This window comes from Entelurus aequoreus, linkage group LG15 (genome assembly GCF_033978785.1).
Source record: "Entelurus aequoreus isolate RoL-2023_Sb linkage group LG15, RoL_Eaeq_v1.1, whole genome shotgun sequence".
Taxonomy (NCBI): domain Eukaryota; kingdom Metazoa; phylum Chordata; class Actinopteri; order Syngnathiformes; family Syngnathidae; genus Entelurus; species Entelurus aequoreus.
The window spans coordinates 50969015-50996702 of NC_084745.1; the positions used below are offsets into that span (position 1 = coordinate 50969015).

The following is a 27688-nucleotide window of genomic DNA, read 5'->3' on the forward strand; positions in this document are numbered from 1 at the left end:
ATACAAATGACACAGTCATGTTTTTGTGTAATGATGACCACGTATGCTCGCGCGGACGATTGACTAGTTGATGGTTTTCTTTTCAAATGTTCGTTCATAGCCGTTGTGCTGCTATGATAGGCCATTTCCGCTCGACACAGTGTGCATACAACAACATTATTAGGCCGTTTATTGAAATACTCCCACACTTTTGACCACTTTTGGCATGCTTTTCCCCCCTCGCTCGCACCGCTCGCATCGTCTGCTTTGCGGTCCGCCATGACGGTAGTGTGACGTAAATATGCGACGCGTCGACGCACAAAAACGGCGTCGACGTATTTACGTAACCGATGACGTCGACTACGTCGACGCGTCGTTTCAGCCTTAGACTCTCACTATTATGTTAGATCCACTATGGACTGGACTCTCACTATTATGTTGGATCCACTATGGACTGTACTCTCACTATTATGTTAGATCCACTATGGACTGGACTCTCACACTATAATGTTAGATCCACTATGGACTGGACTCTCACACTATTATGTTAGATCCACTATGGACTGGACTCTCACTATTATGTTAGATCCACTATGGACTGGACTCTCACACTATTTTGTTAGATCCACTATGGACTGGACTCTCACTATTATGTTAGATCCACTATGGACTGGACTCTCACTATTATGTTAGATCCACTATGGACTGGACTCTCAATATTATGTTAGATCCACTATGGACTGGACTCTCACACTATTATGTTAGATCCACTATGGACTGGACTCTCACACTATTATGTTAGATCCACTATGGACTGGACTCTCACTATTATGTTAGATCCACTATGGACTGGACTCTCGCACTATTATGTTAGATCCACTATGGACTGGACTCTCACACTATTATGTTAGATCCACTATGGACTGGACTCACACTATTATGCTAGATCCACTATGGACTGGACTCTCACAATATTATGTTAGATCCACTATGGACTGGACTCTCACACTATTATGTTAGATCCACTATGGACTGGACTCTCACACTATTATGTTAGATCCACTATGGACTGGACTCTCACACTATTATGTTAGATCCACTATGGACTGGACTCTCACAATATTATGTTAGATCCACTATGGACTGGACTCTCACTATTATGTTAGATCCACTATGGAATGGACTCTCACTATTATGTTAGATCCACTATAGACTGGACTCTCATAAGGCTGCAGCTAACGATTATTTTTCTATCGATTAATCTATAGATTATTTTTTCGATTAATCGGTTAATCTGTAGATTATTTTTCCGATTAATCTATAGATTATTTTTCCTTTTACCGATTATTTTTTTTATTCAAAATGAAGATGAAAAAATAAATGTAGGCCCGTTTTTTCAAAAGGCATGGCTTTTATTTACAAAAAAAAAGAAGTATGGCCACTCAGTCAACATTGACAACAACATGACTAAATATTCTGTAACAATGTAAACATTTAAAACTTTTAACATTTAACAAAATTAAAAGTAGCTTATTTGCTTTTTAATGTGCAAATATAAAAGTCAACATCCAGTGCAAATCTTAATATTCTGCAATAGTATAAGCATTTCAAAAGTAAAAGTATTGCTTATTTTGCTTTAAAATGTGCAAAAATAAAGATAAACATCCAATACAAAAAAGTGCAAAACGAAATATTCTGTAACAACAGTGTAAACATTTCAACAAAAGTGAAAGTATTGCTTATTTGCTAAAATGTGCAAAAATAAAGATAAACATCCAATACAAAAAAGTGCCAATCTAAATATTCTGGAGCACTGTAAACATTAAGTATTGCTTTTAAAATGTGCAAAATAAACATCCAGTCCAACACCGTACACAATAACCAATTCTACTCATTCCAGTGAGTGTCTAACAGTTGTAATGAAGAAAGGTTAGCATGTGTACATGTTTGGTTCTTTTCTTGTTTACAATATTCCCAGCAGCTGAAAATAGGCGCTCAGAAGGGGTCGATGTGGCTGGAACGAGAGGTAATTAGCCTTCACCTCAAGCCAGGACTGCGAGTGAGCTGAGCTGCAGTTTATATTTCTAGAAGGTCAACGGGCTCATAGTGATGTTACTAGTAGTTGACTGGGAGGTGTTTATTATCATTTGGGGAGAGTCCGCTGCCTGATGCTCACCTGCTAAACACCTATCTGCTCCACGCTGAAGCGCTGACTACATGCGCTCTGAATACGCACTGCTGATTGGCTGATAATGCTTCGTGTGTACCAATCAGATGGTTGTGTGGGTGGGACAATGCTGCGTGTGTACCAATCAGATGGTTGTGTGGGTGGGACAATGCTGCGTGTGTACCAATCAGATGGTTGTGTGGGTGGGACAATGCTGCGTGCTGAGACAGACGCAGAGGAGCGAAGCAGCTTGTTAAGACTTTAGCAGCTAAAGTTAGCTTTAGCTTAGAAACTCGTTCGGTACACCCCCGTGCCGAACCGAAAGCCCCGTACCGAAACGGTTCAATACAAAACATGTACCGTTACACCCCTAGCAGATACAAATGACACAGTCATGTTTTTGTGTAATGATGACCACGTATGCTCGCGCGGACGATTGACTAGTTGATGGTTTTCTTTTCAAATGTTCGTTCATAGCCGTTGTGCTGCTATGATAGGCCATTTCCGCTCGACACAGTGTGCATACAACAACATTATTAGGCCGTTTATTGAAATACTCCCACACTTTTGACCACTTTTGGCATGCTTTTCCCCCCTCGCTCGCACCGCTCGCATCGTCTGCTTTGCGGTCCGCCATGACGGTAGTGTGACGTAAATATGCGACGCGTCGACGCACAAAAACGGCGTCGACGTATTTACGTAACCGATGACGTCGACTACGTCGACGCGTCGTTTCAGCCTTAGACTCTCACTATTATGTTAGATCCACTATGGACTGGACTCTCACTATTATGTTGGATCCACTATGGACTGTACTCTCACTATTATGTTAGATCCACTATGGACTGGACTCTCACACTATAATGTTAGATCCACTATGGACTGGACTCTCACACTATTATGTTAGATCCACTATGGACTGGACTCTCACTATTATGTTAGATCCACTATGGACTGGACTCTCACACTATTTTGTTAGATCCACTATGGACTGGACTCTCACTATTATGTTAGATCCACTATGGACTGGACTCTCACTATTATGTTAGATCCACTATGGACTGGACTCTCAATATTATGTTAGATCCACTATGGACTGGACTCTCACACTATTATGTTAGATCCACTATGGACTGGACTCTCACACTATTATGTTAGATCCACTATGGACTGGACTCTCACTATTATGTTAGATCCACTATGGACTGGACTCTCGCACTATTATGTTAGATCCACTATGGACTGGACTCTCACACTATTATGTTAGATCCACTATGGACTGGACTCACACTATTATGCTAGATCCACTATGGACTGGACTCTCACAATATTATGTTAGATCCACTATGGACTGGACTCTCACACTATTATGTTAGATCCACTATGGACTGGACTCTCACACTATTATGTTAGATCCACTATGGACTGGACTCTCACACTATTATGTTAGATCCACTATGGACTGGACTCTCACAATATTATGTTAGATCCACTATGGACTGGACTCTCACTATTATGTTAGATCCACAATGGAATGGACTCTCACTATTATGTTAGATCCACTATGGACTGGACTGTCACTATTAAGTTGGATCCACTATAGACTGGATTCTTACTATTATGTAACATCCGCTACGGACTGGACTCTCACTATTTTGTTAGATCCACTATGGACTGGACTCTCACTATTATGTTGGATCCACTATGGACTGGACTGTCACTATTATGTTAGATCCACTATGGACTGGACTCTCACACTATTATGTTAGATCCACTATGGACTGGACTCTCACTATTATGTTAGATCCACTATGGACTTGACTCTCACTATTATGTTAGATCCACTATGGACTGGACTCTCACACGATTATGTTAGATCCACTATGGAATGGACTCTCACACTATTATGTTGGATCCACTATGGAATGGACTCTCACTATTATGTTAGATCCACTATAGACTGGACTCTCACTATTATGTTAGATCCACTATGGACTGGACTCTCACTATTATGTTAGATCCACTATGGACTGTACTTTCACTATTATGTTAGATCCACTATGGATGGGACTCTCACACTATTATGTTAGATCCACTATGGACTGGACTCTCACTATTATGTTAGATCCATTATGGACTGGACTCCCACTATTATGCTAGATCCACTATGGACTGGATTCTCACTATTATGTTTGATGCACTATGGACTGGACTCTCACACTATTATGTTAGATCCACTATGGACTGGACTCTCACTATTATGATAGATCCACTATGGACTGGACTCTCACACTATTATGTTAGATACACTATGGACTGGACTCTCACTATTATGTTAGATCCACTATGGACTGGACTCTCACTATTATGTTAGATCCACTATGGACTGGACTCTCACAATGTTATGCTAGATCCACTATGGACTGGACTCTCAGAATATTATGCTAGATCCACTATGGACTGGACTCTCACTATTATGTTAGATCCACTATGGACTGGACTCTCACTATTATGTTAGATCCACTATGGACTGGACTCTCACTATTATGTTAGATCCACTATGGACTGGACTCTCACTATTATGTTAGATCCACTATGGACTGGACTCTCACAATGTTATGCTAGATCCACTATGGACTGGAATCTCACTATTATGTTAGATCCACTATGGACTGGACTCTCACTATTAAGTTAGATCCACTATAGACTGGACTCTCACTATTATGTAAAATCCGCTATGGACTGGACTCTCACTATTTTGTTAGATCCACTATGGACTGGACTCTCACTATTATGTTGGATCCACTATGGACTGGACTGTCACTATTATGTTAGATCCACTATGGACTGGACTCTCACACTATTATGTTAGATCCACTATGGACTGGACTCTCACTATTATGTTAGATCCACTATGGACTGGACTCTCACTATTATGTTAGATCCACTATGGACTGGACTCTCACACTATTATGTTAGATCCACTATGGAATGGACTCTCACACTATTATGTTAGATCCACTATGGAATGGACTCTCACTATTATGTTGGATCCACTATGGACTGGACTGTCACTATTATGTTAGATCCACTATGGACTGGACTCTCACACTATTATGTTAGATCCACTATGGACTGGACTCTCACTATTATTTTAGATCCACTATGGACTGGACTCTCACTATTATGTTAGATCCACTATGGACAGGACTCTCACACTATTATGTTAGATCCACTATGGACTGGACTCTCACACTATTATGTTAGATCCACTATGGACTGGACTCTCACTATTATGTTAGATCCATTATGGACTGGACTCTCACTATTATGCTAGATCCACTATGGACTGGATTCTCACTATTATGTTAGATCCACTATGGACTGGACTCTCACACTATTATGTTAGATCCACTATGGACTGGACTCTCACTATTATGATAGATCCACTATGGACTGGAATCTCACACTATTATGTTAGATCCACTATGGACTGGACTCTCACAATGTTATGCTAGATCCACTATGGACTGGACTCTCACAATATTATGCTAGATCCACTATGGACTGGACTCTCACTATTATGTTAGATCCACTATGGACTGGACTCTCACTATTATGTTAGATCCACTATGGACTGGACTCTCACTATTATGTTAGATCCACTATGGACTGGACTCTCACTATTATGTTAGATCCACTATGGACTGGACTCTCACTATTATGCTAGATCCACTATGGACTGGACTCTCACTATTATGTTAGATCCACTATGGACTGGACTCTCACTATTATGTTAGATCCACTATGGACTGGACTCTCACTATTATGTTAGATCCACTATGGACTGGACTCTCACAATGTTATGCTAGATCCACTATGGACTGGACTCTCACTATTATGTTAGATCCACTGTGGACTGGACTCTCACTATTAAGTTAGATCCACTATAGACTGGACTCTCACTATTATGTAAGATCCGCTATGGACTGGACTCTCACTATTTTGTTAGATCCACTATGGACTGGACTCTCACTATTATGTTGGATCCACTATGGACTGGACTGTCACTATTATGTTAGATCCACTATGGACTGGACTCTCACACTATTATGTTAGATCCACTATGGACTGGACTCTCACTATTATGTTAGATCCACTATGGACTGGACTCTCACTATTATGTTAGATCCACTATGGACTGGACTCTCACACTATTATGTTAGATCCACTATGGAATGGACTCTCACACTATTATGTTAGATCCACTATGGACTGGACTCTCACTATTATGTTAGATCCACTATGGACTGGACTCTCACTATTATGTTAGATCCACTATGGACTGTACTCTCACTATTATGTTAGATCCACTATGGACTGGACTCTCACACTATTATGTTAGATCCACTATGGACTGGACTCTCACTATTATGTTAGATCCATTATGGACTGGACTCTCACTATTATGCTAGATCCACTATGGACTGGATTCTCACTATTATGTTAGATCCACTATGGACTGGACTCTCACACTATTATGTTAGATCCACTATGGACTGGACTCTCACTATTATGATAGATCCACTATGGACTGGAATCTCACACTATTATGTTAGATCCACTATGGACTGGACTCTCACTATTATGTTAGATCCACTATGGACTGGACTCTCACTATTATGTTAGATCCACTATGGACTGGACTCTCACAATGTTATGCTAGATCCACTATGGACTGGACTCTCACAATATTATGCTAGATCCACTATGGACTGGACTCTCACTATTATGTTAGATCCACTATGGACTGGACTCTCACTATTATGTTAGATCCACTATGGACTGGACTCTCACAATGTTATGCTAGATCCATATTGGACTGGACTCTCACAATATTATGCTAGATCCACTATGGACTGGACTCTCACTATTATGTTAGATCCACTATGGACTGGACTCTCACTATTATGATAGATCCACTATGGACTGGACTCTCACTATTATGTTAGATCCACTATGGACTGGACTCTCACACTATTATGTTAGATCCACCATGGACTGGACTCTCACTATTATGTTGGATCCACTTCCACTATGGACTGGACTCTCACTATTAAGTTAGATCCACTATAGACTGGACTCTCACTATTATGTAAGATCCGCTATGGACTGGACTCTCACTATTTTGTTAGATCCACTATGGACTGGACTCTCACTATTATGTTGGATCCACTATGGACTGGACTGTCACTATTATGTTAGATCCACTATGGACTGGACTCTCACACTATTATGTTAGATCCACTATGGACTGGACTCTCACTATTATGTTGGATCCACTATGGACTGGACTCTCACTATTATGTTAGATCCACTATGGACTGGACTCTCACACTATTATGTTAGATCCACTATGGAATGGACTCTCACACTATTATGTTAGATCCACTATGGAATGGACTCTCACTATTATGTTAGATCCACTATAGACTGGACTCTCACTATTATGTTAGATCCACTATGGACTGGACTCTCACTATTATGTTAGATCCACTATGGACTGTACTCTCACTATTATGTTAGATCCACTATGGACTGGACTCTCACACTATTATGTTAGATCCACTATGGACTGGACTCTCACTATTATGTTAGATCCATTATGGACTGGACTCTCACTATTATGCTAGATCCACTATGGACTGGATTCTCACTATTATGTTAGATCCACTATGGACTGGACTCTCACACTATTATGTTAGATCCACTATGGACTGGACTCTCACTATTATGATAGATCCACTATGGACTGGAATCTCACACTATTATGTTAGATCCACTATGGACTGGACTCTCACTATTATGTTAGATCCACTATGGACTGGACTCTCACTATTATGTTAGATCCACTATGGACTGGACTCTCACAATGTTATGCTAGATCCACTATGGACTGGACTCTCACAATATTATGCTAGATCCACTATGGACTGGACTCTCACTATTATGTTAGATCCACTATGGACTGGACTCTCACTATTATGTTAGATCCACTATGGACTGGACTCTCACTATTATGTTAGATCCACTATGGACTGGACTCTCACAATGTTATGCTAGATCCATATTGGACTGGACTCTCACAATATTATGCTAGATCCACTATGGACTGGACTCTCACTATTATGTTAGATCCACTATGGACAGGACTCTCACTATTATGATAGATCCACTATGGACTGGACTCTCACTATTATGTTAGATCCACTATGGACTGGACTCTCATACTATTATGTTAGATCCACCATGGACTGGACTCTCACTATTATGTTGGATCCACTTCCACTATGAACTGGACTCTCACTATTATGTTAGATCCACTATGGACTGGACTCTCACTATTATGATAGATCCACTATGGACTGGAATCTCACACTATTATGTTAGATCCACTATGGACTGGACTCTCACTATTATGTTAGATCCACTATGGACTGGACTCTCACAATGTTATGCTAGATCCACTATGGACTGGACTCTCACAATATTATGCTAGATCCACTATGGACTGGACTCTCACAATATTATACTAGATCCACTATGGACTGGACTCTCACAATATTATGCTAGATCCACTATGGACTGGACTCTCACAATATTATACTAGATCCACTATGGACTGGACTCTCACAATATTATGCACTGATGTGGGACCTGAGCCGATCGATTGATTCTAACTGATCATTTTTGTGACACGGTTAATGAATGAAGTGTACTTTTGTAGTTATTTCCCCATATTCCTGCACAATAACTCAGATATGGCAACACTAGCGAGCAGTAGAGAATATGAAGTGATTTTTGGTCTAGAACATCCATCCATCCATTTTTCTACCGCTTGTCCCTTTCATGTTTTGCTTTATTCATTCTCTCCCTGATGTGGGATCTGAGCCGGGGATGTCTTTGTGGCTTGTGCAGCCCTTTGAGAAACTCGTGATTTAGGGCTATATAAGTAAACATTGATTGATTGATTGATTGATTGAATATTGACGTGTTTCTTGCTACTTTATGTTGTATATTTTCCAGTCCAATTTATCATCAATCATTATACCTAGACATTTGGTTTCATTTACTCTTTCAATTTATTGGTAACACCCGAATAAGTTTATCAGCTTGTTTAAGTCGAGGTCCATCCATCCATCCATCCATCCATTTTTTACCGCTTGTCCCTTTCGGGGTCCACGTTCATCAATTCATGGTAAAGCAAAGCAGCAATAACTACCAAAAAAAAACGACTGCATTGTTACTCACCACTATCAGAGAGTGTAGTGTTATCTCCAAATGAGCACCAAATATGCCTTATTTTACACCGTACAATAATAAAGCAACAGCAAGTGTTACTGGAGGACCCTCATTTAGCTTTATGCTAATGTGAAACTACGTACACAAACACGAGTTGCCTCGACTTTCTGATCGTTTATACTGTCTTTTCTTCATTTGTACCACTTCCGACACATGTTAGCACCTGCATAACACCGTTAACCGAACAGAAACGTGTACAAAAGCTCACCTTTCGTTGGACGATAGTTCCGTATGTTAGCAAAAAACGCTAGGAGAAACTCAACTTCCGGCTTTTTCTTCTTCTTCCGACAAAAACATGTGCGCTAAGTGGAAATGTACGCGGTCGCCCCCTTTGTTCAGGTTTAAAACATCCACATCAAATATATATATATTCCATAGGGAATAAGCGGTAGCAATGGATGGATGGATATATATATAACTTACTTCACCGAATATATATATATATATATATATATATATATATATATATATATATATATATATATATATATATATATATATATATATATATATATATATATATATATATATATATATATATATATATATATATATATATATATATATATATATATACATACATACCCTGGGAGAATTTATGATTTCTTGGCCATTCTTCAGAGAATATGAATGATAACACAACAATCTTTCTTCCACTCATGCTTAATGGTTCTGTGAAGCTATTTATTGGCAAACAACTGTGTTTACTCTTTTTAAACTGAAATGGCAAAAGAAAGTACCCAAATGACCCTGAACAAAAGTTTACATACCCCAGTGACTTTGATCTGATAACATGCACAAAAATTGACAAAAACAGGTTTGAATGGCTAATCAAGGTTCCAATCCTCAACTGTGACCTGTTTGTTTGTAATTAATGTGTGTGTATAAAAGGTCAGTGAGTTTCTGGGCTTCTGACAGACCATTGCATCTTTCATCCAGTGCTGCACAGATGTTGCTGGATTCTGAGTCATGGGCAAGGCAAAAGAATTGTCAAAGGATCTGCGAGTAAAGTAAAGGAAAGGGGTATAAAAAGATATCCAAGGAATTGAGAATGCCAATCAGCAGTGTTCAATTGCTGATTAAGAAGTGGAAAATGAGGGATTCAGGTAGACCAGCAAATATTTCAGCCACAACTGCCAGGAAAATTATTCGAGATGCAAAGAAAAATCCACAAATAACTTCAGCTGAAATACAGGACTCTCTGAAAAATTGTGGTGTGGCTGTTTCAAGATGCACAATAAGGAGGCACTTGCAGAAAAATGTGCTGCATGGTCGAGTCGCCAGAAAAAAGCCGTTTCACAAAGTAAAAAATGTCACAAAGTATCCCGCTTACATTATACGCTAAACAGCCCAGAGACAAGCCTCAAAACTTCTGGAACAAAGTAATTTGGAGTGATGAGACCAACATTGAACTTTTTGGCCACTCGACCATGCAGCCCATTTTTCTTCAAGTGCCTCCGTATTGTCCTTACGTAACATCACCAGAATGATTGACAATTAGGAGGACCAATAGTCAACATGATCCACCCAGAAATAAATAAAACAAATGGCTTTTCGATAAGCCATTTAGAAAAAAAATATATTTTAATATTTATTTATTGTATCATTATTCTCCTACTCACCTTTCCAGTAGAGGCCTCTCCCCTCTCACTTTCTGTGCTCCTCTGCCCTGACTCCTACAGGTCAATAGGGGTTGTGGAGTGATTATTATTATTATCTACTGATGATAGTCATACGTGAATGAGTTCAGCTCCTGTTCTCCTCCATGTGTAAAGTGAGAAACACAGCTGATGCTCCAGAAGGAAGTAACCCATACTTGCCAACCCTCCCGGATTTTCCGGGAGACTCCCGGAATTCAGCGCCTCTCCCGAAAACCTCCCGGAAGAAATGTTCTCCCGAAAATCTCCCGGAATTCAGCCGGAGCTGGAGGCCACGCCCCCTCCAGCTCCATGCGGACCTGAGTGGGGACAGCGGCGACAGTCTGTTTTCACGTCCACTTTCCCACGATATAAACAGCGTGCCTGCCCAATCACGTTATAACTATAGAATGGTCGAGGGCGAGTTCTTGGTTTCTTATGTGGGTTTATTGTTAGGCAGTTTCATTAACGTCCTCCCAGCGCGGTAACAACACACAACAACAGCAGTCACGTTTTCGTCTACCGTAAAGCAGTTCGTCTGCCGTGAACAGCAATGTTGTGACACTCTTAAACAGGACAATACTGCCATCTACTGGATAGCCTACGGACCACTGAAATTCAAGTATTTCTTTTATTTATATGTATAATGATAAATTTATATGTACAATAAAATAAATATATATATATATATATATATATATATATATATATATATATATATATATATATATATATATATATATATATATATATATGAAATATATATGAAATACTCGAGTTGGTTAATTCTAGCTGTAAATATACTCCTTCCCTCTTAACCACGCCCCCAACCACGCCCCCCCCACCCTCATTTTCTATCAATCAATCAATCAATTCCTTTATTGTCATTGTCATAATAACACTTAAGTCATACATTTTCTTTCAGGGTTTGTGTGGCAGCACTTTCTGCTGATAAATATATTTGTTTTTTATCAAAGGGTGCTCACATCCCTGCAATTTGACAATGTCTTTAATTGAGTGTAGTGAGGTGTGTGTAAATGTATCTCCATGTCACTATCACCATACCTGCATTCATAGTGTCAGTGTGTCACTATTTCATCTTGATCTTGTTCTTGATGGAGCCTGCATGGTGTATAGCTTGCTTTTGTCCAACTTTGCTTCACTGATCCTTGCTTTTACACAGAGTTCTGGATTGGAGGGGGCCATTGAAAACACCACAGTTGGAATCTAGGTTGTTAGACAAAGTTCAAGTCATGAAGTAGAGGACATGGGCATGGTTCTTGAGGGTATGAAGGTTTTGGACCATCTGGACAATGTCACATTGGCTGTTGTTATGCTGTTTGGACTTATGCGTGCCCTGAACCTCAGCTACACTTTTGCGGTCATCCAAAACATTTGCATGGAGCTGCTTTGATCATTAGTGAGGTCTTAGAACATGCTACTTGGAAGCTTCAACGTGTTGAGCTTGTGTAAAGATGGAAAAGCACAGCTGTAGGACAACATACATTTTCATACATTGTATACATTGCATTGTCCATTGCAAAACACTAAATGTTCTAATAACTGTAAGAGTTATTGAGAAGTGCTTTCTGATGACTTCACAGCCCTGAAACACTATCCCCTATTTGTTCCCACTACCGCACCTTAAGTTGGAGTCCTTCATCTCGTTATACGCAAATATAATGACAATAAAGTCCATTCTATTCTATTCTTTTCTTTGATTCAATGAATAAGTTGGTGAGCAGTAGAAAAACAGCCGATGAGGAAGTTTGGCGGCAAACTTGTCACACCTGTTGTGCTTGTCAGGTCAGGTGATTTCCCAGAAAAGCCACGCAGGCATTTACCTGACGTGGCCACAAGGGGCGCTTGTAGAAGACTTCTTGTCAGTTGACTGCTGCCACTTTTCAGCAATAACGCCACCAGGGGGTGCACTGCAAAAACTGAAATCTAAGTAAGATGAAATATCTCAAATAAGGGTGATATTTGCTTATTTGCTGTCTGATAAGATCATTCTTCTCACTAAGCAGATTTGATGTTAGAGTGTTTTACTTGTTTTAAGTGTTTTGCTCCTAAATGATCTCAGTAAGATATTACAGCTTGTTGCTGAGATTTGATGACCTATATTGAGTAAAACATGCTTGAAACTAGAATATCAACTGTTGCAAAGCTGTGTCATCAACACTCACAAGTATAAAACTACTTTTTTAAAGTAATAATTTCTTATTTCAAGCATGAAATAAAAAATCATGACTTTGACACAATTGTGTCTCATAATTAAAACAGATGACAGCCAAATGGACTTTGCTGTTTTATTTTCAATGAAACAATAGAAAACACGTACTCATATAGTAGTACAGTTGGCACAGTACAGTAAACTGACAGTTAATATTTAAACATTTCACATTTCTAACTATTTTGAGCAGAAATAGTTCATGCACATTCAGATAAATTCTTCAAAATGACAATTAAAAACATTTTGGCCGGGGGCCGGGCTGTATATATGCGCACTAATTGACTGAAAGAGCACGCACTTGGCGCGATGATGTCATGTTGTGGATGGAAAAATGCATTTTTAGACCATATGATTTGCCTGAGCGGCTAGGAGACCCCGAGAGTAACAAGCGCTTGCCTTGTTGCCTTTCCATTGAGAACAATAAACTAGTTTTTAGTATAAGTTTGCTGGTTTCAAGAAATGTAATGCCGAGCGCATATCATTATGTCAAGATAATGGCACCAACGTTTACTTCATTTAAGAATATTTTTCAACATATTGAGCAAAAAGGTCTCTTTTTTTTTCTACCAAGAAAAGTGCACTTGTTATTAGTGAGAATATACTTATTTTAAGATATTTTTGGGTTCATTGAGGTTAGCTAATTTTACTTGTTTTGGAAAGTCTTGACAAGCCACATTTTATTGCTCTATTGGCAGATAATTTTGCTTAGTTCAAATAAAATACCCCTCATTTTTGTATTTTTTTAAAAAGACAAGCTGCAAAAAAAGATGACTATGTCTAGAGTGTAGGCAGTGCTGTTAAGTTTCTCTGTGTGTGAATAAGTGGAGAATGCGGAAACTTTGAGGCATGATGCAGCTGACTTGTTGATAAACTAGTTTGAGAAGAATGTTTTTGTTTTGTTCATAAGTGGACTGTACTTTTCACTTTTGTAAATATTGACTATTGTGTGTGAAGTCCTACTAAAGGTGAACATTCAGTTGAAGAATTAGGCCGTCAAGTTAAGATAAATGGCGTGAAAAATGTGGATCAAGGATACTTTATTGAATTGATTTGACTTTTCTATTTGAGATTGTCACCTTATTGTGGTTAAGAGCTACCAGCAGGAGCTTAGTCTTCAGGTGGCACACCCAAGTTGCACAGGTGTGACAAAGTACAATCCTCTTCTCCAGGATGCCAGCACTATTTAGTTTTTATTTAGTAAGTGTGCACACTGACACTTCCACACACGGCTGCAGGATCAGTGCTTGTGCTCCACACACACACATTTTACACATATCCTCTTTTCAGCAACATCATTTTATAGCTGCTAAACCACTTAAGGGGCTAATCAAAACACATTTGATTGATACATTTTTGTGGACTTTATTTTTTTTTTCATGTTCTTTTTTTCAATATACAAACCCCAAAAGCAGTGAAGTTGTCTCGTTGTGTAAATTGTAAATAAAAAGAGAATACAACAATTCCTTTTCAACTTATATTCAATTGAATAGACTGCAAAGACAAGATATTAAATGTTCAAACTGGAAAACTTTATTTTTTGCAATTTGGAATTTGATGCCTGCAACATGTTTCAAAAAAGCTGGCACAAGTGTCAAAAGAGACTGAGAAAGTTGAGGAATGCTCATCAAACACTTATTTGGAACATTCCACAGGTGAACAGGCTAATTGGGAACAGGTGGGTGCCATGATTGGGTATAAAAGCAGCTTCCATGAAATGTTCAGTCGTTCACAAACAAGGACGGGGCAAGGGTCACCACTTTGTCAACAAATGAATGAGCAAATTGTTTAAGAACAACATTTATCAACCAGCTATTGCAAGGAATTTAGGGATTTCACCATCTACGCTACGTAATATCATCAAAAGGTTCAGAGAATCTGGGGAAATCACTGCACGTAAGCGACAAGGCCGAAAACCAACATTGAATCCCTGTGACCTTCGATCCCTCAGGTGGTACTGCATCAAAAAGCGGCATCAGTGTGTAAAGGATATCACCACATGGGCTCAGGAACACTTCAGAAAACCACTGTCAGTAACTACAGTTGGTCGCTACATCTGTAAGTGCAAGTTAAAACTCTGCTATGCAAAGCGAAAGCCATATATCAACAACACCCAGAAACGCCGCTGACTTCGCTGGGCCCGAGCTCATCTAAGATGGACTGATGCAAAGTGGAAAAGTGTTGTGTGGTCTGACGAGTCCACATTTCAAAAATTTTTTGGAAACTGTGGACGTCGTGTCCTCTGGACCAAAAAGGAAAAGAACCATTCGGATTGTTCTAGTTGCAAAGTGTAAAAGCCAGCATGTGTAATGGTATGGGGGTGTATTAGTGCCCAAGGCATGGGTAACTTACACATCTGTGAAGGCATCATACAGGTTTTGGAGCAACACGTGTTGCCATCCAAGCAACGTTATCATGGACGCCCCTGCTTATTTCAGCAAGACAATGCCAAGCCCCGTGTTACAACAGCGTGGCTTCATAGTAAAAGAGTGCGGGTACTAGACTGGCCTGCCTGTAGTCCAGACCTGTCTCCCATTGAAAATCTGTTTGAAAGTCTATTCAATTGAATATAAGTTGAACAGGATTTGCAAATGATTGTATTCTGTTTTTATTTAGGAATTACACAACGTGCCAACTTCACTGGTTTGGGGTTTTGGATATTAATTATGAAATGCTGTTCCTAGATTATATACATGCTAATAAAAAAAACTCTGCAATGATGTATTTTACAGACAATTAGTGACACACTTTATCCCATGCTTGTGCAACAGCACACATCTCATTGTGAAAAATGTGAATGTTTGAAGGGGAACAAAATGTGATCTCTGAAAGGGTTACATGTCTCATATTCTACACAGTAGGACACCCACCCAGACATACCACATACAGAATCACAATCAGAAATACTTTAATAATCCCAGAGGGGAAATACAGATTTTCAGCACAATCCCATTCAAGAGCAGACAAACATTACAGGGAGACAGAACAGGATCAAACATTACAGGGAGACAGAATAGGATCAAACATTACAGGGGGACAGAACAGGATCACTGATGGGTCTGCCAACTTCCGGCGCCCCTTAAAAAAAGGTGAAAAACAGGTAAACGCTGGGGTCGGGGTGGGAGGTGAGAAAAAAAAAATCAGTGTAAGCCTGGGCCCCTGGAGAGGGGGTCCAGACTGAGGCCAAGGGAAAAAAACCTTATAGCCATAGCACAAATAAACATGTGTGTAAGAGGGAATCATCAAAGACCACAAAGGACATTAAAGACATTAAAGGCCTACTGAAATGAAATGTTCTTATTTAAACGGGGATAGCAGATTCATTCTATGTGTCATACTTGATCATTTCGCAATATTGCCATATTTTTGCTGAAAGGATTTAGTTGAGAACATCGATGATAAAGTTCGCAACTTTTGGTCGCTGACAAAAAAGCCTTGCCTGTACCGGAAGTAGCGTGACGTCACAGGTTGTGGAGCTCCTCACATCTGCACATTGTTTACAATCATGGCCACCAGCAGCGAGAGCATTTCGGACCGAGAAAGCGACGATTACCCCATTAATTTGAGCGAGGATGAAAGATTTGTGGATGAGGAAAGTGAGAGTGAAGGATTAGAGGACAGTGGAAGCGATTCAGATAGGGAATATGCTGTGAGAGGCGGGTGGGACCTGATATTCAGCTGGGAATGACTAAAACAGAAAATAAACACAAGACATATATATACTCTATTAGCCACAACACAACCAGGCTTATATTAAATATGCCACAAATTAATCCGCATAACAAACACCTCCCCCCTCCCGTCCATACAACCCGCCAAAACAACTCAAACACCCGCACAACACACTCAATCCCACAGCCCAAAGTACCGTTCACCTCCGTAAAGTTCATACAGCACATATATTTCCCCAAAGTTACGTACGTGACATGCACATAGCGGCACGCACGTACGGGCAAGCGATCAAATGTTTGGAAGCCTAAGCTGCGTACTCATGGTAGGGCGTCTGCTATCCAACTCAAAGTCCTCCTGGTTGTGTTGCTGCAGCTGGCCGCTAATACACCGCTTCCCACCTACAGCTTTCTTCTTTGCTGTCTTCATTGTTCATTAAACAAATTGCAAAAGATTCACCAACACAGATGTCCAGAATACTGTGGAATTTTGCGATGAAAACAGACGACTTAATAGCTGGCCACAATGCTGTCCCAATATGTCCGCTACAACCCGTGACGTCACGCGCAAACGTCATCATACCGAGACGTTTTCAGCTAATTATTTCGCGGGAAATTTAAAATTGCACTTTATAAGTTAACCCGACCGTATTGGCATGTGTTGCAATGTTAAGATTTCATCATTGATATATAAACTATCAGACTGCGTGGTCGCTAGTAGTGGCTTTCAGTAGGCCTTTAACAGCACCATAGGCTCAGTAGGCAGAGATTACAAAGGAAAATAACAAGTTAGCCTTTACGCAAACCATAAACTGATAGGTGTGGGCTGCACCTGGGAACACACTGTGCACTTCTGATTGGTGTTTCTATGCGTGTGTGTGTGTGTGTGTTTGTTTGTGTGTGTGTGTGTGTGTGTGTGTGTGTGTGTGTGTGTGTGTGTGTGTGTGTGTGTGTGTGTGTGTGTGTGTGTGTGTGTGTGTGTGTGTGTGTGTGTTTGTGTGTGTCTTTGTCTGACTGTCTATGAGGCTGCAGTGCGTTAATAAATGTCCCCACACGATGTAAATTTGACAGTGATTCATAGCAGGGAAGCTAACATCAGCCTACGGTGACCGCCAAAATATCTACTAACGTTACTTACCGCGATGTGCTTCCTCAAATTTGATGTTGAATTCATGTAAGCTTAAACTTGTTGTTTTGCCGCTGAAAGGTGGTCACGTGACCGCCTGGCTCTGTTTGATTGGTGAAACGGAGTCAAACGTCACCAGTGACTGTATTTGATTGGTGAAACGCAGGCATGCGATAGATCCTACTTTGAAGGTCAGTCTGTCAAACCAAAACAAACAAAGCGTGCATTAACAGATCGATAAAAATCAGTAGCGAGTAATGAGCTGAATGTAGATAAATGGAGCGGAGTAAAAGTAGCGTTTCTTCTCTATAAATATACTCAAGTAAAAGTAAAAGTATAATGCATTAAAACTACTCTTAGAAGTACAATGTATCCCAATAGTTACTCAAGTAGATGTAACGGAGTAAATGAAGCGCGTTACTACCCACCTCTGCTAATGACCTTAGTTACCTTATCATGATGTGTTTCATGTGCTCTTGTAAAATGTGTCATTGAATAATAATACAGCATTTACATAATAATACTCTGACTTGTTAAGTGGTTCATCATGAAAGAAAATGAAAGAAATTGGGTGCATGACGCCAGGCACTGTCAAGAAGAGTAAAAAAGACAAACATTGAAGGTGGCAATGAATGGGGTAGAGGGGCCCACAAAGATACTCTTTCAGAGGGACCACAATTCCCAGCAAGGGCCTTGACAAGCAATATTAAATAGATGATAAATAACTATGATATCAATAAATGTAACAATGTTATATAGCAAAGTAAAAGTTGTGTTTCTTATCTAAGTAAATGTAACTGGTTACTACTCACCTATGTGGATAAGTGTGTTCACATTTGACAGGTACAACAAAATAAAAGTAAAAACATAATAAAAATTATTTATTTGTCATAAGAAACCATCTTTATCTTTCGTGACGGTCGCTGCGTTTAGAAACAAGCATCCAGTCAATGTTTGGCTTCACCGTGTCTAATTTCACTTTCACTTTCTTTGATATTGTGCCAGCAGAAGCGTCTGCCTCACACTTTTCCCCCACGTTCAGCACTTTGGCCACAGCCAGTCAATGGCATTAAAAGTGACAAACATCTTTTTGTTTCGTGCCGACATCATGGACTTGTTTTTATTCTTTCTTCTGGTCGTGCAAATGCACAGCGTGACGCCTGGTAAGTCCTTTTTATAACTTTATAAATGATTATTCATCAATCCTCTTTGTGCCTTCACTTATTTGACTTCTGAGGGTTTCTATTACTTATTCATTATATTCATTCTTATATTATTCAAGCCCTTTATTACTTAAACCTGGTTCTTTTTAAACATATTTTATTGTTTTCCCTTTTTCTTCATCATTCAACAAAATATTCAAAGTGTTCCAAGAAAGTTCCAGAAGCAGAGAAATCCGTTATTTGTTTTGGCTTCAGTTTTTTCTTGTTGAAAGACTTATTTGTCCAAGGCTTGTAAGAAGGAACACTGACTTCCTGAAATCTTCAACCACGGAAGTGTTAGAAAGTAATCAAGTGTAGTAACATCATCCCGCCACAAGGTGTCAGTAAGAGTCGACATCAAATGGGCAGAACAGCTTGTGTTCATATTCAGCCTCCATTGGAGAAAAGATATGTTTATTTTCAAAATGTTGAAAGTGTCAACAGATGTCCAATAATAAAATATATTATTCATGTGTTGTACTTGTCATAGAACACCATGTGAGTCTTGACTGTGATATCTAGCAGTGTTTGATGTTGACTTTAAGACCCTACTGAAGACTGAATGAGCTCAAATATTCACAGTGCAAGATTGTTGAACATGAAACTAAATAATAAAAAGTCATCTTGTTGTTGTGTTCTTCTTTCAGTGATTCACACGCTGCAGTATTTCCACACTGCATCCTCTCAAGTTCCAAACTTCCCAGAGTTTGTGAGTGTTGGTTATGTTGATGGAGTTGAGATTAGTTACTATGACAACAACATCAGGAAAGCAGAATCCAAACAGGACTGGATGAACAAAATCACAGCAGAGGATCCAAAATACTGGCAGAGACAAACAGAGATCAATGTTGGTAATGAGTTTAGGGCCAAACACAACCTTGAAGTTCTTAAGAAGCGTTTCAACCAAACTGGAGGTTTGTTTATGTTGAACTTTCTACTACTTAAATATATTTGATGTACTCTTGTTATACTGTAGTAAAACACACATTACTGCACTGATATACCTTGTCTCTGTCCATCCCATAATAACCTACACTAATACTGTGTGTGTGTGTGTGTGTGTGTGTGTGTGTGTGTTTGTGAGTGTGTGTGTGTGTGTGTGTGTTTGTCTGTGTTTGTGTGTGTGTGTGTGTGTGTGTTTGTGTGTGTGGGTGTGTTTGTGTGTGTGTGTGCTTGTGTGTTTGTGTGTGTGTGTGTGTGTGTGTGTGTGTTTGTCTGTGTTTGTGTGTGTGTTTGTGAGTGTGTTTGTGTGTGTGTGTGTGTTTGTGTGTGTGTGTGTGTTTGTGTGTGTGTGTGCTTGTGTGTGTTTGTGTGTGTGTGTGTGTGTTTGTCTGTGTTTGTGTGTGTGTTTGTGAGTGTGTTTGTGTGTGTGTGTGTTTGTGTGTGTGGGTGTGTTTGTGTGTGTGTGTGCTTGTGTGTGTTTGTGTGTGTGTGTGTTTGTGTGTGTGTGTGTGTGTTTGTGTGTGTGTGTGTGTTTGTGTGTGTTTGTGTTTGTGTGTGTGTGTGCGTGTGTTTGTGTGTGTGTGTTTCTCTGTGTGTGTGTGTTTGTGTGTGTGTGTTTGTGTGTGTGTTTGTCTTCGTGTGTGTGTGTGTGTTTGTGTGTGTGTGTGTGTGTGTGTGTGTGTGTGTGTGTGTGTGTGTGTGTGTGTGTGTGTGTGTGTGTGTGTGTGTGTGTGTGTGTGTGTGTGTGGTGTGTGTGTGACTACTTTACAACACTTTGTGTGTCTCAGGTGTTCACATTTTTCAGAGGATGTCAGGATGTGAATGGAATGATGAGACTGATGAGGTTACAGGTTGGGATCAGCACGGTTATGATGGAGAAGATTACATATCGTTGGACATGAAGACATGGACATGGACTGCAGCAAAACCACAAGCTTTCCCCACCAAACTCCAGTTGGACCAGGACAGATTTGTACTAGACCATGAAAAGTATTATTACACTGAGGAATGTCCTTCTTACTTGAAGAAGTATGTGAAGTATGGGAAGAAGGTCCTAATGAGAACAGGTAGAAGCACACCTTGTACTTTCACCTTTTAACATGTTAGCACTCCCCCTATAGGAACATTACTGACATTACACTCTGTCTCTTTATACTCTTTTCTCTTTCTCTCACCTTCTCTCCATCTTTACCTCCATCCACACCTTCTCTCCATCTTTACCTCCATCCACACCTTCTCTCCATCGTTACCTCCATCCACACCTTCTCTCCATCTTTACCTCCATCCACACCTTCTCTCCATCTTTACCTCCATCCACACCTTCTCTCCATCTTTACCTCCATCCACACTGTCTCTCCATCTTTACCTCCATCCACACCTTCTCTCCACTTATACCTCCATCTACACCTCCTCTCCATCTTTACCTCCATCCACACCTTCTCTGCATCTTTACCTCCACCCACACCTTCTCTCCATCTTTACCTCCATCCACACCTTCTCTCCATATTTACCTCCATCCACACCTTCTCTCCATCTTTACCTCCATCCACACCTTCTCTCCATCTTTACCTCCATCCACACCTTCTCTCCATCTTTACCTCCATCCACACCTTCTCTCCATCTTTACCTCCATCCACACCTTCTCTCCATCTTTACCTCCATCCACACCGTCTCTCCATCTTTACCTCCATCCACACCTTCTCTCCATCTTTACCTCCATCCACACCTCCTCTCCATCTTTACCTCCATCCACACCGCCTCTCCATCTTTACCTCCATCCACACCTTCTCTCCATCGTTACCTCCATCCACACCTTCTCTCCATCTTTACCTCCATCCACACCTCCTCTCCATCTTTACCTCCATCCACACCGTCTCTCCATCTTTACCTCCATCCACACCTTCTCTCCATCTTTACCTCCATCCACACCTTCTCTCCATCTTTACCTCCATCCACACCGTCTCTCCATCTTTACCTCCATCCACACCTTCTCTCCATCTTTACCTCCATCCACACCTCCTCTCCATCTTTACCTCCATCCACACCGTCTCTCCATCTTTACCTCCATCCACACCTTCTCTCCATCTTTACCTCCATCCACACCTTCTCTCCATCTTTACCTCCATCCACACCTCCTCTCCATCTTTACCTCCATCCACACCGTCTCTCCATCTTTACCTCCATCCACACCTTCTCTCCATCTTTACCTCCATCCACACCTTCTCTCCATCTTTACCTCCATCCACACCTCCTCTCCATCTTTACCTCCATCCACACCTTCTCTCCATCTTTACCTCCATCCACACCTTCTCTCCATCTTTACCTCCATCCACACCTTCTCTCCATCTTTACCTCCATCCACACCGTCTCTCCATCTTTACCTCCATCCACACCTTCTCTCCATCTTTACCTCCATCCACACCTCCTCTCCATCTTTACCTCCATCCACACCTCCTCTCCATCTTTACCTCCATCCACACCTCCTCTCCATCTTTACCTCCATCCACACCTTCTCTCCATCTTTACCTCCATCCACACCTCCTCTCCATCTTTACCTCCATCCACACCGTCTCTCCATCTTTACCTCCATCCACACCTTCTCTCCATCTTTACCTCCATCCACACCTTCTCTCCATCTTTACCTCCATCCACACCGTCTCTCCATCTTTACCTCCATCCACACCTTCTCTCCATCTTTACCTCCATCCACACCTCCTCTCCATCTTTACCTCCATCCACACCTTCTCTCCATCTTTACCTCCATCCACACCTTCTCTCCATCTTTACCTCCATCCACACCTCCTCTCCATCTTTACCTCCATCCACACCGTCTCTCCATCTTTACCTCCATCCACACCTTCTCTCCATCGTTACCTCCATCCACACCTTCTCTCCATCTTTACCTCCATCCACCCCTTCTCTCCATCTTTACCTCCATCCACACCTTCTCTCCATCTTTACCTCCATTCACACCTTCTCTCCATCTTTACCTCCATCCACACCGTCTCTCCATCTTTACCTCCATCCACACCTTCTCCCCACGTTGTCTTCTGTTCACACGTGACATCACTTCCTGTGCAGAGCTTCCAGAGGTGTTCCTCCTCCAGAAGACGCCATCCTCTCCAGTCACCTGCATGGCGACAGGTTTCTATCCCGACTTCGCCGACCTGTTTTGGAGGAAAGACGGCGAGCAGATGTTGGAGGACGTGGAGCACGGAGAGCTGCTCCCCAACCACGACGGAACCTTCCAGATGTCGGTGGAGCTGAAAGTGGAGGTGACGGCCGAGGTGGAGGGCAAGTACGAATGTGTGTTCCAGCTGTCTGGCGTCAAGGAGGACCTGGTCACCAAGCTGGAGAGAAGAAGCATCCTGAGCAACGCAAGCCATGAAGGTGAGAAAGACACATTTAGTTGGAGATGTTTCCCATCACAAGTCCACCTGTCACCATTATTGATCCATGTCACCATGACAACGCTTGACGTCTGCATGCAAAGTAGTCATGAAGGTTTCCTCTTCATGCTTTGTCACTCCACTTGTGCTTTTTTGCTCTCCACAGACAACTTGAGCGTCGCCCTCGCTGCCACGGCGGCGGTCGTCGCTGTGGCGGCCGTCCTGGCGGCCATCATCATGGTCATGGTCAGGCGTCACAGAAACAGACAAGGTGAGGGACACCAATGTCCTCCGTCTTCTTCTTCTTCTTCTTCTCGGTCCAGGCCGTGAGTTGATGCTTTCATCCGGGCTGCATGTTTTAGTTGCCTTCCAGCCAAACACTCAAAGATCCACAGAGACAGAGCGCACACTCTCACATAGAAACACGTGAGGAAAAAGTCCATTTCACCTTGTTTCCCTTTCATTTCAGCCCAGTACGATCCAGCTCGTAAGTAAAACATCTTTTCTTTGAGCCGCAAGAAACAAAGCCGTGGTGAAGCGTCACTCACATGGAGGTCTGATGTGGACCTTTGTTACAAGTTTAGCCTGAAAATCCCAACTTGGGCTGACTCCTTCACAATAAAAGAGCCTCCTGTGAGCACACGCAATACAAAGTGTGGCATATCTCACGTTTGACATGAGTCCTCATGATGAGGATCAGCCAAATGAGACCTCAAGTGTGCTGACTCATCAAGAAGGTATCCTAGTCAGGAAGTAGAAGAGCAGCACTCTGCTTCTTCATGTTTCCAAGTCACACCTCAAAGATCTGATGTGAGTGACGAGGCACCTTCTGGATGTTCTTCCTTCACCGTTTGCGTTTGTCCCGCAGCTCGCCACGGCGGCGTGGAGCTCTCCGAGAGGGTGGCGGCTGAAGGCTGAGTAAGTCTGCACCTCCAAATGTTCTTGTGTGAAGATGATGTTCAACTTGGTTCTGTTGGGAATGTGCTGAGTCATCTTCTTCCTCCAGGATGCTTTGTGCACTGGAACACAGAGAGATGTCTCCATCGCTGAGGGACGTCATGGAGATGTGCTTTGTTCTTCATCCCACTGCTCCTCACGCTATTCCATCTATTCTTCTTTGGCCGTTAAAATACTTTCAACATCAAACGTTGGTGGCTATAAAATCATTCGGGGCTCACGTTTCATGGCCTTGACATCATGACGAGGATTTCTTCTTTCTTTGAATGGCCGCTGCTTATGATCAATATCACATTGTGTCACATCTCTGTCAATAAATCCGTTTGTTCTCCACTCGCCTCGCACTGCTTTCTTGGGGACCAGGAAGGGTCTCGCTCATAACGATGGTAGAAATAGGTCGTTTTTATTCATCTTGTATTTTTTCATTCAACACTTAAATCCCTAGATCAATTTGTGGTTTATCCGTCCATATCATATTCTTTTTTTAATATTTTATGCCTTTTTTGTCAAAACCCTGTTTTGTTATGGCAAAACCACTAATTAATCATTTTTACTAAACGTAATTGCAATCTTAAATAGGTCAATAATTCATAACATCATTGATTTCAATTCATTATTTTTTGAGCAATGACAATTAAAACATGTCATAAAAATGTATTTATTTTTTTACTTTCAACACTTAAGTCTCTGGATAAACTTCAGATCCATCCCTCGTTTCTGTGACGACCTGTCAGGTGTCACATCGTCTGTTTGCGTTTGTGTTTATCTCCTAGTCAGCGCTCTTATTTTGGTCCCACTTCCTGTTTGTCTCCCTGAGCGCTTTTCCCTCCTCACCTGTCGCTGATTGGCAGCCTGGCCACACCTGGTCATGGGGTGAGGGTGATGGGTCAAATGCAGAGGATAATCTCACCACACCTAGTGTGTGTGTGACAATCAATTCCGCCAAAGAATGTTTTCATTGGGTTATCTCCCAAAATGAAAGAGAAAATCTTGATATTGCTTTTACTTCTGCTATCAGGCAATGTGCAACCAAATCCAGGACCCAGCTTCAATAACATCAGTACTGCTGATGAATTTAGAGCCGGGTCAGGCCTCCATTTAAATAATAGGAGTCTCCTGCCAAAATGAGACTTAGTCAAAATCTGGATTCCAGCAAGAAAATGCAGACTTCCTTATCTTATCTTAAGGTGGCTAAGTAAAGCAGTCTCTGACAAGGACGTTGCTATTAATGCATATAATGTCTTCCCATGCCATCGTCCTGGAAAAGGTGGAGGAGTGGCCATATATTTAAAAAAGACATTTCTTGTTATCTTATTGTCAATCACTAAACAATTTGAACTTGACGTGTATTTCTGGTCTTGACGTGTATTTCTGGTGTATTTCTGGTCTTGTGCGGCAGTGCGGCTGGATCAAAAATGAGGTCAGAGACGCTTGACTGAACAAAAAGTTGCTTTATTACAAGCGAGCGTGGTCATACAGAACTGCAGTTCCTGGAGGAGGTCAAGTCCAAAAAATGTGGCACTCCTAACTTGGAGAAGCCGAAGCAGTTTTATATTCCTCCTTCCTGTCACATACCAACATCCCATCTTATTGCCCATGTATTGCCTGAACTACTCCAGTCTACATGCAAATGTCAAACTAACTACCGTATTTTTCGGACTATAAGCTGCAGTTTTTTTCATAGTTGGGCCGGGGGTGCGACTTATACTCAGGAGCGACTTATGTGTGAAATTATTAACACATTAGCGTAAAATATCAAATAATATTATTTAGCTCATTCACGTAAGAGACTAGACTTATAAGATTTCATGGGATTTAGCGATTAGGAGTGACAGATTGTTTGGTAAACGTATAGCATGTTCTATATGTTATAGTTATTTGAATGACTCTTACCATAATATGTTACGTTAACATACCAGGCACCTTCTCAGTTGGTCATTTATGCCTCATATAAAGTACACTTATTCAGCCTGTTGTTCACTATTCTTTATTTATTTTAAATTGCCTGTCACAGCTCAGTTTCGAACCCACAACCCTCCCATTGCAAGATCCAACACTCTGTCTGGCAGCATGCCAGGACACGCCCCCGCACGCGTCGTGCGCTTCACACCCACACTTCGCCGCAGCTGCTGGCTTTCATCAATCAGCGCACCTGGCAGCAATCAGGAGGACAGCATAAAGTTCAGTCACTCCTTGGAACCTACGCCGGAACGTCGTTAACTCTTGTAGTAAGCATTACGTCTCTGGCTTCCCTCTCGTTGTCCTCGCCTTTTTTTGTCTTTTGCCCCTTTTTGTCTTGTTGACTGATGTCCCCTGTTCTCCTTGCAGTGCCCGCCTTGTTCTGTGTGCTCGAGCGCTGTACCTCGACCTCCACCTGGAAATTGGACTGCCTTCCTCAATCCTCGATCACTCATTTGGACTTGGACATTGTTGCTTGCCGCCTGCCCTCGACCATCTGCCTGTCCCCGGATCTCCCTTGTGCCTCCCCTCTTGGTCAGACAGGTTTTTCATCCATCACGCATGTACAACATCCTCTTGAATTATTTACATGGTTAATTTTACACTTAATCCTGCATCCAACACTTAGAGTAGCATACACATCCCACACAATCATCAAAAGGTTACAATAAACCTGGTAACCTTAAGCTCTTCGTGGTGTCGTCTCCTTCCAACCCTCACAAACATAACAGTACGTTCCGGCCAACCATGTCGGAACCAGACGACACCCCCAAGCCGAGTCTCGCTCCCCAGTCTTGGACCCCCAGGAATCCGGACTTGGAGGTAATGTGCTCAGTCCTGAAGATGCACCAGACTCGTTTTGAGGCTTTAGAGGACAATTTAGAGAAGGCATTTACCAAGCTGTACACCAAGTTGGACCAGCTTGGCCCCAGCCCAGTGCAAGACCAGGTAACGAGTCAGCATGCCACACCTGCCCCTAGCCCTGGAAGCGTTCCCTTTGCCCGACAACCCAAGATTGCGAGTCCAAGAACTTTTGAAGGTGCTTTTGAGCTCTGTAGAGGCTTTTTGGT

At 41.4% G+C, this 27688-nt stretch overlaps 2 protein-coding genes across 3 annotated transcripts in view; one reads left to right on the forward strand and one right to left on the reverse strand.

Moving 5' to 3' along the window:
• The window catches only part of rnpc3 (RNA-binding region (RNP1, RRM) containing 3), a 53993-nt gene extending 44162 nt beyond the window's left edge, over nucleotides 1-9831 (reverse strand). For both annotated transcript variants that reach the window (XM_062021703.1, XM_062021702.1), the window contains exon 1: nucleotides 9717-9831. The gene's annotated coding sequence lies outside the window, so the exon portion shown is untranslated. The remainder of the gene's footprint in view (nucleotides 1-9716) is intronic.
• A 9351-nt stretch (nucleotides 9832-19182) lies between these two features.
• Nucleotides 19183-24992, forward strand: LOC133630243 (major histocompatibility complex class I-related gene protein-like). The gene is made up of 4 exons (XM_062021714.1): nucleotides 19183-19332; nucleotides 20019-20285; nucleotides 21102-21380; nucleotides 23395-24992. Exons 1-4 carry the CDS (start codon nucleotides 19233-19235, stop codon nucleotides 24030-24032), a joined length of 1284 nt encoding a protein of 427 aa, XP_061877698.1. The 5' UTR covers nucleotides 19183-19232; the 3' UTR covers nucleotides 24033-24992.
• Nucleotides 24993-27688: the final 2696 nt, after the last annotated feature.

Coding starts and splice junctions, on each gene's coding strand:
- LOC133630243 (XM_062021714.1), top strand. CDS start 19,233: ATGGCATTAAAAGTGACAAACATCTTTTTGTTTCGTGCCGACATCATG. Junction 19,333..20,018: donor AATGCACAGCGTGACGCCTG/GTAAGTCCTTTT, acceptor TTCTTCTTTCAG/TGATTCACACGCTGCAGTAT. Junction 21,381..23,394: donor GAAGGTCCTAATGAGAACAG/GTAGAAGCACAC, acceptor CTTCCTGTGCAG/AGCTTCCAGAGGTGTTCCTC.